The sequence below is a fragment of the Haemorhous mexicanus genome, chromosome 12 (genome assembly GCF_027477595.1).
Source record: "Haemorhous mexicanus isolate bHaeMex1 chromosome 12, bHaeMex1.pri, whole genome shotgun sequence".
Taxonomy (NCBI): domain Eukaryota; kingdom Metazoa; phylum Chordata; class Aves; order Passeriformes; family Fringillidae; genus Haemorhous; species Haemorhous mexicanus.
In genome coordinates, this window is record NC_082352.1 from 9,332,900 (window position 1) to 9,348,138 (window position 15,239).

Consider the following 15,239-nt stretch of genomic DNA (forward strand, 5'->3'; position numbering starts at 1 on the left):
GTTTCTTTAGCAAACATTTTCCAGCAGTATTTTACTTAATGACTTAACTTCAGAAGGGCACACATTTCCAAATTGAGTAAGGAAACAGAGTAGTCTGCTTATGTTGCAACACAGTAGATTTATTCAGCCTTAATTCTCTTGTGAATATACTCTGAATATTCAGGCCTTCTTATTAAAATTTGGTATGGTGGATAAATTTTGCCTAGTGGTTAGCAGCAGATCTAGAAGTAGTTAAATAGATCTATTCCATGTTTCAGTTTGTATGAAGTTTCAGGTCACTGACTTAGCTGTGTTATTAGAAATAGTTTTCATGTAAATCCATAGCTTCCCTCACAGCTGAGCACACAAACTGAAATGGGAAGCCCACAGGTATGGGCTATCAGTAACAATAATAATGAGCAAGTATTGTATTGCCACTTGTATCTATGCTGACATATATTTTCTGGGGGGTTGGATTGCTTCTTGAGAGTCTCATCTCTTTAAATAATCTTGACCTAAATTGATCTTGTTACATTTGAGCTGTTGTTTTTCTCTTTGATGTTCAGTTGTTTGTTTTGGAGGTGAGGAGTGCCAGATAAGAATAATGAGCATTAAATTAACAGAGGTGTCCCGCTGCTGGCACACTGCTTCTCTGCTTTTGCCTTGTTTACTACAGATGCTCTTCTCTTCCTACAGTGTAGTAATAAACAGTTTCTGGTAGCTAACAGACAGAAGTTAAGCTGGACTTTATTCTGAGAGACTGTGTTGTGTGGCCTCATAAAAGGAAGATATTTTTTAGCAATATAAGTTATATTTGCTCAAGACATGACTTGAGCAACTGCTGCTGCTTTTAGCAAAAATGCAGATGTTGCATTCTATTGCCAATGAACATATAAGTCATGACCTGAAGTATATTTAATGTATTTGTGGAGCAGACTCCACAGTATAGTACTTGTTTGCTTGTTCTGAGGCACGTGCTGTGTTTTGTTGGTAGAGAAGAAAATCTTATGAAAGTAGCATCCATGTTGAAAATACATTCAGCATTGAGTGAAATGTGGATCAGGTACTGACAATGATGGTTAGAAAATTTTAAAATTTGTTGGAGAGCAAAGCATGAATTGAAGAGTTATGGAGTTACCTTGGTTTCATTTAATTACCAGCTATAAAGTAATTGTTCTGAAAATACACTGTTGATGATAAGGTTTACATATGGTGGTCAAATAAAAAAATTTTTTAGTTTGGAAATAATAGCAACAGTAATAATAATTTAAATAAGGTATATGGTGAATTTGTGGTTGCCAAACATACTGAAATTATTGCCTTTGCTTTTATGTTTTACCTTTAGGTTCAGAAATTTAAACAAGACCCCAAACCATCTGCATGTCTGCATTCTGTGTTCAATGCACAAACTGGAGATGAGGTCTTCTCCCATGAGGAGTATGGACACCTTCAGGTAACACATCCATGTTGTTGTAAATCCAAGTTTGGCTGATTTTTTAATAATATTGTCTTCATTCTTCCATACTGCAGCTGTCTCAGTTTGGTTAGATTTGTGTTAGATGTGCTGTGTGTGGTAAAACTGAGTCAGTTGCCCTTTGCATCTTCTGCTGAAAAAGACAGAGTGTTTTGAAATGTAACTGAATAGTATGTTTTGGTCAGAAGGTACTGAAATAACAGAGATTGTAGAGGTATATGGTTGGTTGTTTACCAAGTTGCTTCTTTTTGAGACCAACATTTGGCTGTCAATAAATAATCCTGGCAAAAGAATGTTGTAGTCAGGAAAGTGAAAGATTTAGTGTTATTTTATGGTGAATATTCCCAGTTTAATTTTCCATGATTTTGAGCAATTTTCATTCATTTAATGTACACTGACAATGGTTAGGAATTGGTCACGGCTTTTCCTAGTCAGAGTAATTGCATAACTAACTGTTTTATTGTCTCTCTTTTTCCAGAGTTTTAATCTTTATTCCTTTTATTTCCTGTTCTCTTTACTTTTAGACCCACCTTTGCTTTCATGATCTTGTTATTTTGCATTCCATAAGTCTGCACACACCTTTTAGCTCAGAAATTGCTAGTGAAATTATTCAGAACTGACACAGTGGGTTGATGATTGTTTCATTTCATGGTGACAATATTACTTAAATAGTTTGTACAGTGAGTGTCTTGGATTCAGAAATTGTATGTTCTGGGGAAAATGCTTTATGGAGTTATCTTAAGTTAGCATTTTGGACTATGGGAAATTTCATGAAAAGGCACATGTTTTATCTATAAGAGGAGACAATCTGGGGACCTAGGGAGCACTGTATGACAGTTTAAAGTCTGTTTTTTGTGGCAGCTCAACCCTTCCCATAAACATGAATGCACATTTCCCATCTGTCATCTGGATACCTCAAGAATTAGAGGGTTTTCAGCTCTGTGGAGACAAGAGTGCAGAGTAACTGAGAGGGCTCGGCTGGGAAACATTGAATATTTTATGTAGTCCTTATTGCTGTATTTGGTGCTTTTCACTTTGTATTAAGACACTGGAGTCAATTGTCTTTAAATATTTATAGATTTTTAGAATTTGGACCAAATTTTTGATCTGCTGTGTTCCAGATAAGAGTCCACTTTTTTTTGTTCTAGATGATTTCTTTAAATTTCATGTAATGAGATTGTGGTTTCATACCTCATACTGTGATAAACTTAGTTTCTCTATTGAAGTTATACAAATTCTCAAGTATAGGAAAGTTCTGTAATAAAAACCAAACCATCAGTTTCCTTTGATTCCTCAATGAGTTGACATTGTGATACTCATCTGTACAGCTGCTGAAGGCAATTACTGTTTACAATAAATGCTGTGTATGAGTACTAAAAAAATACAGTTTTTCAATATCTGATCATATCTGAATGTTGTAATTCTCCTCATGTCAGCTGATAATGCCAAAATTCCCACCAGGGCAGAAGTGATTTGCTTTCTAGGTGTGCTGTGCACTATTCAATGTACTGCTTGCCTTGCTGGTAACCTGCTGGCTAGTGTGTTGTCATATATGTAAACATGAAAGCAGCTTGTGACCAAAGTCATTAACTGTGGGTCAGAGCAGTGTGCCTAAGGGAGAGCATTTTTCTAGCACAGTATGAAATGAAAAAATCATAAAACATCAGAAGTTCTAGAGGACAAGGCTTGTTTGTGCCACCTTTTCCTATTGATTGTTTCCACATCATTAGATGCAGGCTTTTTTTAAGAAGCAGAAGTGTGTTATAGTGGGACCATCTTTGTTAGTGAATTATACCATGTTTATTTTGTGTATGTGACTCCAATAAACATAAAGTTAATTATAGTTTCCTTTCTGTGTTTAATTGCTCCAGATCAATGCTTTGTCATTATTTCTTCTCTATTTGGTTGAGATGATCTCTTCGGGGCTGCAGATTATCTACAACACAGATGAGGTACAAATTGATTTCCTGTCCTAAAACGTGCTTCAAATAGTTTGTGTTTTTTCTGGGTTTTATTTCATTACCAACTGTAAAGTAATTGTTCTGAAAATACACTGCAGGTGTTCTATGCTTTGAGTGCAACTCAGAAAAAGTAATGGAATGAATAGATACTAAAAAAGTGTTAGATGTGCAAAGAGTAAACGTAACATGACAATGAAAGTTTTCTAGTTCTCTGCTGTTTCTCACAGCTGCAATGTCAAGAATTAAAAGGTCAGAGTTCCAACATGTTAGGACAATTAGCTTCTACTTACATTGCTCTCACTTTTCACATGATTTCAATCTCTCAGTCAGTTCACCCTGTGCAATGATAATTCAGCTAAAATTAATTCAGTCAAAATTAACCCCAGTATAATAAATACTGGGTAATTTTCAGGTAAGCTGCAGGGCTTTCTTCAAACAAATATGAACCTATGGGTGTTAAGAATTTTTGCTGTATCTTTAATTGAAAATAGAAGAATTTTATTTCATAGTAAGAGATGTTTCTAGAAAGAGTTAACTCTTCTGTAAATAAGATAATAATAGCCTTGGCTTGAGTTACAAGTCATGTCAGGACAACCTGCTGGCCTGTTCTAAAATGAGGTTATGTTTTGAAACTGGAATAGAAAGCACAGATGTATATGCTTTTTTAATTCTTTTTTTCTTCAATTTTCTTAATCTGGATTTGTTTAAATTTACTCTGTTCTGTTTGATAGTTGCTGCTGTATTGCCTTAAAAAGCTTAAATGTGTTTGCAGTACTACTATTAAAAATTTTTTTTCCAGTAATAGTGAATTTGCATTATTTTTCTATAACATATATATTCAGTAATCTATTTTTTTAGATAATTGGAAAATTAAATTTTGCAACGTCTTCTTTCTTAGATCATATGATAGGCCTATATTATTTCTTCTGAACTGCCTTTATATCTGTGAGGAGGCAAATGTATATAATTAAGTATTTAATTAGCTTGATATATAATTTATGTTATCCTCCAGATGTTTGCATTTAATTACAGATTCTGCAGAAAAAATGCATGTTTATAGACTCTCCAGTCAGTGGATATTCTCCTCTTCCCTGCCAGGATGTCCTTTTCCTAGCAACTGTTCCCTTTAAATCTCTGCACTATGGACATTCATACTCAGATTTTTTACCACAGACTTGCACTTTCTGTTGGGCTTTGTGTGGCTAATTCTATGTGCTTCTCTTTAAAGTGAACTATAAAACTTATGCTCAATTTCATTTTTCTACAGTCAAGCAACTCCAAATGTCTCTTTCAACAGTGTCAATCAGGAAAAAATTACCTGTTTAAATAAGTTCCCAGCTATAGCTGAATACATCTTAAATACCTTAAAATACCCTTCAGTACTTTGGTATTCAGTTGAAATGTGTTGGTCCTAGAAGAGATTTTAGTTATAATAAATTGGTTTAGAGTTTTATTTGTGTTTATAAAGGAGTATGTTTGAGTCTGCATAAATATATATTATCTGGAGCTTTATTAAATAAAACTTTGGCATATCAATTCTCTTAAAATTAATTAAGAAAAAGCACCAGGATTTCTGTGTTCTAATTTTGTGTTGGTTTCTGATGTTGTTAATTTTTTTTTTTTTTAAAGATCAAAATATCACCTTTTTGGAGCTCTTCAAATATGTATCTTGAATATGAAGATACATTGGCACCTCAGTTGGGACAGCTCTTAACATATTGTGATTAAAAACTGGTTTTAAAGAGAATATTTGAACTTGAGAACATCATCCTTTGAGTTGAAACAGAAAAGGATGGAAAGAACTGTTACAAGGAATAGCAAGTTTGTCTTTTGGAAAAACCAGAAAAGATGTGCTTTCATTTTCCTTCAGTCACTTTTCTTTCCTATAGGTGTCCTTTATCCAGAATCTTGTGTTTTGTGTGGAGAGAGCCTATCGTGTGCCAGACTTTGGTGTCTGGGAAAGAGGCAGCAAATACAACAATGGCAGTCCAGAGCTGCACTCAAGGTAGGTGAGCAAATGTAGCTGTGTTAGCCAAAGCAAGTAAATGAATGGAAAGAATTCATAACGGGGTAAGCTAAAAATAATAATGCATGAAAATACTGTTTGAACTAAATTAAGGTTCTCTAAAGACTGAGGGATGTATTTTGGGAAAATGTGGAGATAATTTCATCATGATATGCATGCTGAAATAACCACATGGCTGCTTAGCTGTTTGAGTATTCAAATCCCAGTAATTATGTGCAGCTGCATGTATATAATTCTGAAACTTGTGTTCAGAACAGCTCAGGGTCTTGAGGCATGTGCAGTGGGATTGGAATCATATTCAAAAAACTGGTTAGGAATATCCTGCTTTAAAAAGGTGTAGAATCATGAGTTTAGATTTTCTCTTCTGCACTGTGGTGGGAAGAAGTTGCTGTACCCTGGAGAGCAGCCTAGTGCCAAGTTCTTTTCCAGGTTCTTCCAGGATGCTGCAAGTTCTGAGCCCTCTCAGGGACAGGGAGCAATCCTGGTAGCATTTTAATGCTGGAGTTGTCCTGCTCACCTCAGTGGAATCACTCATGTGCTCTCTGCCTTGAAGGATCAAATCTGTAATCTGACAACTTGATTCTTCCAGGGTTACTATTGTTTCCTTCACTTTTTGACTTCTGAGGTTTTATTAATCATAAAAATGGCTATAGCTTGGATATCTTTGGATTTTGAAAACATTATTGATCATACTTACTATCAAGGGCTTGTAAAGAATACACATTTCTTCCAGTCTTCAATATTGCAAAGAAATCTTTCTTGTCATTTGAGAATGAGTTATTTTTCTTAGCCCGCATGCAGGCATGTATATTTTAACCTTTAGATATACTTACATGTCCTTGAAGCAAAACTATTAATGCAGGGGTTTTTTTCAGGGCTTTTATAGAACCTTTTTATCAATATGAGAACTAAAAAAAAAAAAAAAAAAAAAAAAAAAAGTAAAAAAAAAAAAATCAAGTTGTTATATAATCTGCTTTATGACTTTGCTGATTTTCTTTTCTCCTGCTGTGTCAGTAAAATTGTCAAATGCCAGACTACATGAGCTACATGACTACATAGAGAAACAAATGCTTCTTTCCAGATCTCACCTGTAGAAATGTGCAAAAGGAACACTGAAACTTCTGTGTCTCCTGTTTGCAGCATTCTGGCAATTCAATATGTGAATTTTCTTCAGGGAAAACTGAGCACCTTTTAAACAGATGGAAATGGGCATATTGTTTTGTCTTAATCTAGACTGACATTTATAGGTTGGTTTTTCTAAGGGTAAAGTTTTGTGAGATGGACTGGGCCAATCTAACAGATCATTGAGCTAGCATAAGGGGAAGCACAGAGCTTGGTCCTCATTTAAGAAGTAGACTTTGGTCATCAGAAACAAGTATTGCCTCTATTTATCATTCTTTGTGTACATGTGGATACTCTGCTTCACTGTAGAAAGCTGGTAGGCAATTTCCCTGGTTCTCATAAATCAGGAAAAATGGAAGGGCAACATGCATCAAAAGGCATTTTTAGATATTATTGAGGAAAGCTCTGGATACACTGATATATTCTTTATACTTTATGTTCCAATTGTATCTACCAAAGAGAGCTATAAAACCCCTTTTGTTTTACATTGATGAAGCAATTATGAATATCAGGTCTACTCCCAAATGATATGTGTGGGTCTCCTGTGATTATGGACCCCAAAGTGCTCTCTTCAGGGTCAGTGTTAAGGATGGTGCACTCCTGACCCTTAAATTCTGTGATGGAAGTCTCAGGTGATGTTTGCTTTCAGAATGAGTAGGTAATTCTTGTGTTTTATTGAAAGAGAGCTTTCTGTTCAAAGAAGATATTATACAGCTGGAAGTCTGTGAATAATAGCTGCACATTATGGCCCATGTTAAAAGATGCAGATATTTTAAGCCTTCACAGTCTCAGTATTCTCTTAGTACAGCTCCAAACACTTCTGATAAATGATAAATAGCAGAACACTCAGTGGAGCACGTCTTCACTGATGTATGCAAATTGATGTCTTTTATTGGTTCAAAGGCAAGATTTGTAACAGCTTTTATTGTAGTGTGATCCCTTCCCATACGGCTGAACTTGACAGAAATTAATTTGTCCTGTAGCTGTTTGATCCAGCTGCTCTGCAGGCATCTGCTGAGTCGCTGTGCAAAGTGCCTCTGACACCTCCCATATGCACCCTGAGAATCAGGAAATTACCAAAGGGCAGCATCCTCATATTCCAAATCTGGAACTGCAGGGCCTCTGTCTTGCTCTTCTCTGGAGTATGTAGCACATTGCTATAGTTCTGTCCTTCCTTGCTGTTTCTTGGGTTATAGAGTTACAAAAGTATTAGTGATGTAGAAATTTTTTTCTCATTTGCTTATTTTTCACATCTGTTTGATGTTCCAGTTGAAATGCACAGCATTCAGATGGAGGCAAGAAATTGAACAGGAGCAGGATTAAGGGTGGATATACTTGAAGGTGTATTTTGATTTACATTTGCTAAAAATGTGCAAATTTTAGTGTTTGCCCTTAGGTATTTTCCCAAGGGGTCAAATCCAACAATTAAAAAGTAATGAGAGTCATGAATGTTGTTTAAGTGTGTTTACTAAATCTCTTTTAGCAAGCTGGAAGTGATTTCTCTAGGTTAGTCTCATCTTCCCCTACCCTAAATGTGGCTCAAGGTCAAATGTTACCCAGGGGCATCATGATTGGAAGGCTGCTGTTGATAATCCTTGACACATTTAATAATTGGCAGCTCCAGTAATGTCTAAGGATTGCACCTGGTGAGGTTCAGTGGGGACATTAAGAAACATTTTCATTTGAAGCACAGAGAAGGAAAGAGCAAGATGCTCAAAACAGAATCTCCATCCTTGGAGGTTTGTGAGACTTGTCTGGTATAGGCTGTGGTTTACTTAAATTGGTCTTTGTTAGATATTGGGCTTCAAGTGAGGTTTTGTGTTGGGCTAGATGAGTTCCATATGTCCCTTCTGGCCAATGACTTCGTGATCCTGTGAAATTTTTAGAGGACTATTTTAAGAGGGTTTGGGTGAGGTTTTGTTTTGGGCCCATCTCCAAGTAAGCACCTTTTTCTCCAGGCAGAGTCCCACAGGTCAGTACAGTCTGTTCATGATGGATTAATGAGTGGAGGAAGGAACATATTTATTAAAATACATTTTGCCATTCTGTTAAGGCACTCCATTTCTTTTGTTACTAAATTGTAGAGTATGAGGAATGTATTTTCTATACAAAGACACAAGCATAATGGTTATTACAGAACCTCTTTAGCAATTTTCCCAACAGGAAGGCATTAATCATAGCAATGAAATGAGTGTGAAGTGTGATCACAGTTCTTAAGAGTGCTGTGCTGTGATTGTTCACTCTTGTAAAGACACACTTGATACAAAGCCTCTGCAGAGATTTCTTTTTTCTTTTAAAGGACTTCCTCCTGTCATTTACCCATAAAACTTTTGATAATCTAAGTAGTACTTGCGTGTGTGGTGAAGAGAGGGACAATGTTGGGATGTTTATATGGTCACTGGCAAGTAATTGTGAGAGTAACGAAGTTTCCAGGGGCTTTCAATAACTAGAGGTAGAAAAATGCTGATAAATTACAGTAAATTACTAATTTAGTCTTATTGTAGAATAATGACTGAGTCTGCAAAGTAGAGATGATTTCAGAGAAGGAATACATGTTTGCCTTGAATTTCATTCAAGCAGTATCATCCTATTTTGCAGACTGATTGAGTAGTTTTATGTTATCTGAATACCAGTTGAACATTTATTACTTCTCTACCTTTTATCAGTAACTTTTTTTCTCACTCTGAAAATATATCATGTTGATATTAGGACTGTTAGTTGAAAGGAAAATATGAGATTTTAACGTGTGATACAACATCCAGTTTGCAGGATTTCTCTGATTTTTACCTTCTGTATATGCAGTTTGATAATACTGAATTCCTCTGAAAAGTTCTATTCTGAGTCATCATGTCAATTTATTTGATCAATAGCTAGGTGATAATTAGAATAAAGCAATTTCTAGAACAATTACCTTTTTTTTTTTAGGTATTTGAAACAAAGCCAGAAAAATAATTACATTCCCAGCTCTTCTGAGTCAGTTTATTTCTTCATCTCATTCTCCAGCTCTCAAAGCTTTCAGCAGCAGAAGACACCAAGCAGAGGCAGCTGCTCAGAGCAGGCTGTGGTTAAGCTGGTCAGCCTTCTCTTGTTGAACAATTAGAACTGGATCCCAGCAGTATTATTTCTGGCAGTGTTTCAAAAAGGAACATGGGGGTTTATAAATGATAAAGTGTGAAATCAGTCTAAAGTATTTCTAATATTAGAACCAGCCCAGGTAAAGTAATAGTTAAAAAACCAAATTCTGGAACTGCATTGAATTATTTTCATTATTTTCAGTATTTCCTGTGTAATCATAATTAGACCCTATATTTAAAATATGGATTTGTTGGTAATCATTTGAAATTACATATTTTACAATAATAGATAGTAAAAATCAGTTTATTTAGAGTAAGGTAAAATGTTTGCTTCCATCCCAGAGTGCTGCGTGGAGTACAGAAAAACAAAGATTGAATCACAGTCCCTGTTTGCAGATTTCTGCCAATTTAATTGTTGTCAATTTTTTGGTGGGGGGGCTGGATGATGAAGTTGTTTGTCAATACACTCACAACACCTTTTACACAGAAGTGGGGAATAGTTAGTGCTTATTATCTGAATATTTATCTATAATTGTGTATTCTTTAAAACTGAGAAAAAGAGAGAAGTGAAACTGAAAGGAAAAGAATGCTTCTTCACTTTTTTTTTTTAATACAAGAAAAGTAGAAAACTACACTTTTTAAATGAAAAGACTGTTCAAATGTATATTTTATTTGTACTGGGGCATTTACATAATGGTTAATAAATAATTTTAACATAGAATTTGATTTTTAAATTATATAATTATTTGTGATTTTAATCCATAGTGTCTTAAAATATGAGTGCTAACTTGAAGACTTGTTGATGGAATTTCTGGGTCATGTTTTCTTTGTGATGAAGGGAAATAAAAAATGTGTCACTATATGGTTGACATGAGAAAATCCTGTTGTGAATTCAGATTGATGAGCTCTTTTATTATATTGAAAGCTAGAAATCAGTCTTTAAAATTTAATGCCTGAGAGCTGGTTTGAAAAATTGTGCCGAATTTAATCCTCTGTCTCTGTGCTGTTAGCAAGACCTTGAAATGCATAATGCCAATGTCTGATAGCGAGGTGAGAACAGAAGTTCTTTTGTGAGATGGTCTCTGACACTTGAAGACAAATAAAAATGCTGAGTAGTATTTCTGAGAAAAAAAACCAACCTTCCACCAAAACAACCCCAAATCTGCTGCATCATCATTTTAGTAACATAAAGGTTAAGCATGAAATTCAAATCCAGAAAAGATCATGGCACTAAAGCTGTCAAGTGTGTGTAAGTTTTAGCCTGGGCTTGAATTGTGATACCTCTGGGTTTTGTTTTGCTTTTTCCTCAGCTCCGTGGGACTGGCAAAAGCAGCTTTAGAAGCAATTAATGGTTTCAATCTCTTTGGAAATCAGGTAATAGAAGTGTTTGTTTTCCCTCCTTTGTTGTTAGCAATAATGATTTACAGGCTGGATCAGAGGATATTTAGAAGTATCTAACACAGTTTGTTAGATTCCAGCTTTAAAGAAAGTCAGCAAACTGGTTGCTGCTGTTTCAGGTACAGAATTTATCTGATAAAATCATTAATGCCCTTTATATCAAGAATCACTTGGGATTTTTCCTTAGAAGAATTCTAAAGTGGTTGTAGCTTAGTCTGAAAAAGAATTTTATTGCCAAAATGTTTTTTTTTTTTCCTTCAGAACTGTATCTGTTGCTGATACCAGAATATACTTCCCCCTTCAAGCATTACTTTCCTTTTGTCTGCTTCCTTCTTGTGCCTTTTGATCAAGACTTTAAACAAGCTGCTTTTATATAATCCCACTTTTTAACCTGTTTTTAATTTCAGTGTGTTGCACATCTGTAAAGTCTTTTATTATCCTTTTTGTGGCTTGGATCAATTAGGGAAGCAAGCCTTTTCAGAGACTTTTATATCTGCTGTGTATTCCCTCCTATGTGCATCTTTCTCTGGTGCTATACCTACAGTGGTCTGCAGCTAAAATAAAAGAATACTCTTCCAAATTAATGGCTTAGAAAAAGAAATATATATATTATAGTATATATGGAAGAGAGATCCCATGCATTTTAAAAGCTGATGTCAGTTGTTAGGAGGTAGTAAGGATCTTCAGTAATGGTCAGACACTCTATATGCATTGTTACTCTTTCAGAAATGACATTTATCTATAATCTTTACCTTCCCAACAGTTTCAAGCACCAGTAAATGTGGCTGTTGAGGCTTTTTTTTTTTTTTTTTTTTTTTGTTGAATTCTGAAAAGGATGAAGCAAGACCCATTTAAATGCTTTGAGAGTTTATTTCCGAGATCTGTAGTTGGCATTAACAGAACCAAGTCTGACCTTCAGTCTGCCTTCAGTCTGTGCAGAGTTTGCCTTTGTGCTTAGCTCCAGCTGTGTTCCAGTGGCTTTGAGAAATCCCCTTGAGCCCCTCAAGAGACTTGTTTGCATCTGCAGCTGCACAGGTACAACCTGCAGAAATCACTGCTGGGGGAGCACTGCTCACAGCAAGAGGAGCACATTAAAGGCTGACCTGGGCAGAGTTTGTGTATGAGCTGCATGCCCTCCATTGGGTTGTGCAAAAACAATTTTTTATTTTCTTTTTTATAAATCAAGTCTCTGTAAGGTGTTCTTACTCCAGAAGTTTACAGTCTTTAGAAAAGTGAAAAACAGTTCATTTGTCAAACAAGGTGCTTGTGGGTTTAGGGAATGCAAATGAGCTGCTCCTGAACCCCCAGAGAATCCTTCCCTGCAGCACAGACTTTGGAACTGCACGTGTAGGCACGTTGTGTTCAGAGTTTGTAGGTGAGTTTAGAGAATTGTGAATAATCAGAATCTGCATTAAGAAGAAAGTTAAAACCCTCAAAGCCAATGTGATTCTTTGTGTACATCCTTATTGCAGCACTAGTCAGTGTATATCTTGCTAGAATGACTGAGAAAACAGATTATTTTCCATGGCGACAGTGGAAAAAATTGTTTAGGGTTTTGTTTACCCTAGTAAAGTAAAAGCTGTGTATTTTTATAACTATATATAACTAGAGTGCAGTGAAGTGTAAGTAAGAATGAAACCCTTTGGAGAAGCATCTCAGTGGATGTTGGTCCTGACACACAAAGAAGGGTGGTGAGGTATTTATGTAGAAACTTCACTGGAAATTGAAGCTTTTAATAATTAGAATGGTGGGCTCTGGAACAATTGTCCTAGGAAAGTAGTATACCAAAGAAACTGGCTGCTGCTTAGGAGAAATTTGGATTTATGAGAATTTCTGGGATTTATGACCATTAGTGGAATGAATTCACATGGACTGTCTTCCAGTGGGGGAGTGATTCTGAGATTCATTATCAATTGCAACATACATGAAGATACCTGTTCATTAGCAAACCTGAATTTGCAAGAAGTTGCCTACCGGTAAAAGTTCTAAGTGCTATTGATTCTGTTTAAACTCTGTCTGAGCCAGGGGAATTTGTTTTACTGTTTCAGGAAGTATCAAGAAGTTGACAGAGAAATACAGTGTGAAATTACTGATTTTATTAGGAAGTAGATTTTACCAAGGAGTAGATGTTGATAATGCAGACCTTACAGTAACTGAAAAGCAGACCATTTTTATTTGCTATGAAAGTTATTTTCCAAAGCAGTACCTGTGCTGAATATCCAATTATTTGTATTCTAACTGACTTGTAATGAAATATTCAGCATCACTGTTTAGAACATTTCCTGTGTTCACAGGAAAGAACAACTACTCTTTTTTGTTTTTCCTTAATACAGAACTAATTTTTCAAGTATTAATGGAAGAGTTAATAGCTTGAATGAATCATGTAATTACTAATCAGTGATAAAGCCATCGAATTTTGGCTATACTTCAGTATATTGAAAAATCAAAATATTTTCAACTTGATGTTGTGCTGTGTTTTCTGATTAGAATTTTCAGCAACGACAACAACCTAAATTAAACACAGAACAGTGAGTTACAGCAGGATGCACCAAGCTTCTTCCCTTTGCCTTAAACAAATGCAATGTTGTGTTCCAGGGCTGCTCTTGGTCTGTCATATTTGTGGATTTCGATGCCCATAACCGGAACAGACAGACCCTGTGCTCCTTGCTGCCCCGGGAGTCAAGGTCCCATGTAAGTCATGGAAAGAAATTCACCTCAACAGTGTGGAGGAAACAAGTGCATATGACCTTCTGATCTGCTGGATGAATGTGAAATTTGCTGGGAAGCTGTAAAATTTTTGCTTTTTAAGTGTAACTGTGATGTAGTTAATATGGAATTAATATGATCCTCTTTATTTTTTTAATACTTAGATTAAAATGGTAGCCTCTTGGTAGCTTTCCAGACAATTTTAAAATAGAATTTGAAATAACTTAAGTGAGATTTGCAGCCTTGGAGATTTGTTTTTCTTTTGGCCTAGTTTCTACTATACACAGTATCTGCACTTTTGAAACCCTTTGTTTCAGGGTTTAATTCTTCCTTTGTCTAGGAAAAAAGCCTTTAAGCTTGGCTTATCATAAATTGCTGAATATGAACAATTTTTTGTTGTTGTAAACTACCGTTACAAATGTATTTCCTTAGTGAGTAAATCTAAATGACATAAATATAGATTAGTTAAAAAAACATCTGTTTCAGTGCTAGCTTCAAAGGTAAATTTGGTGGTAGAGAATTGGTAATTTAAAGTGACTGATAATAGCATTCTGCTTTTTTATTCATTCTGGAATATAATAGCACTTTTCTTCATGAAACTGGCTATTAATCTTAAACATTAATAGTTTGCTTATTGTGTAGAAGAATTATAGCAGAGTTGTAGTGCTGGATAATTAGAATAAAAGGCACTGTCAGCTACTTTTTTTATAGTCAAATGGTCTTTTTGAACTCTTGCTGTTTGTTATTTGCTGGAGACTTGAAATACTCCAAGAGGAGCTCATTTTATAATTTATCCCATATAAATCTTAGTGTTCTTTTCTTCCTTTGTTGGGTTCGTATCAGTCAAATTGGCAGAAATTTTAAATGGTTAAATATCTTGACTATATCAGCAGAAAATGATACTTTTCTGTTTGTTTCTGGAAGCTTACCTGTAGAGGTGATGCACTAGTTAGCAATTTTTCTAGTCTTTTTAATTCATAGGAGATCCACATGGTTCCTGAGAAGGTTTCTCATATTTTTTTCCTGGAATTATTCCCTTATCTTCTTAATTGTAAATCAGATAGGCTTGTTTGTTCCAGCACCCTAAGAATGTTTCTGAAAAAGCTGTTCAGAAATGATGATTTAATCACAGATACTTCTCAGCATTGCACCTTTATGAAATATTTGTGCTTCTTTTTGAGCATATGACACCCAAACATTTGTGATTCCTCCAGGAATAATCTGGAGAATGTATTTAAAAAACAATCAAAAAAATCCCAAAACACATAGCTTTATAATGTTTTCAAATGTGCTTGCACATTATCAGCTGTAAAACAGGTGACATTCTGAGTTAAATGCGTTATCTTCTAAATTGTATATCTGGACATTTGGTTTGTAGTTTATCCTGATACTTCCTAAGAAGTCTGATTTTGCACACTATTTTCTATATTAGCACAATGATTTTGATAAGATAATGTTCCAAATGTATATTTCACTTAGTAAGTTAAACAGTCTTTGTT

The 15,239-nt window shown here is 35.2% G+C and overlaps 1 protein-coding gene across 4 annotated transcripts in view; it reads left to right on the top strand.

Moving 5' to 3' along the window:
• PHKB (phosphorylase kinase regulatory subunit beta) overlaps positions 1-15,239 on the top strand; it is a 67,249-nt gene that overhangs the window by 12,647 nt on the left and 39,363 nt on the right. For all 4 annotated transcript variants that reach the window (XM_059857047.1, XM_059857048.1, XM_059857050.1 and 1 more), the window contains 5 exons: positions 1,325-1,432; positions 3,325-3,405; positions 5,304-5,419; positions 10,947-11,010; positions 13,630-13,725. In XM_059857047.1, the coding sequence (XP_059713030.1) occupies positions 1,325-1,432; positions 3,325-3,405; positions 5,304-5,419; positions 10,947-11,010; positions 13,630-13,725 (465 nt within the window). The remainder of the gene's footprint in view (positions 1-1,324; positions 1,433-3,324; positions 3,406-5,303; positions 5,420-10,946; positions 11,011-13,629; positions 13,726-15,239) is intronic.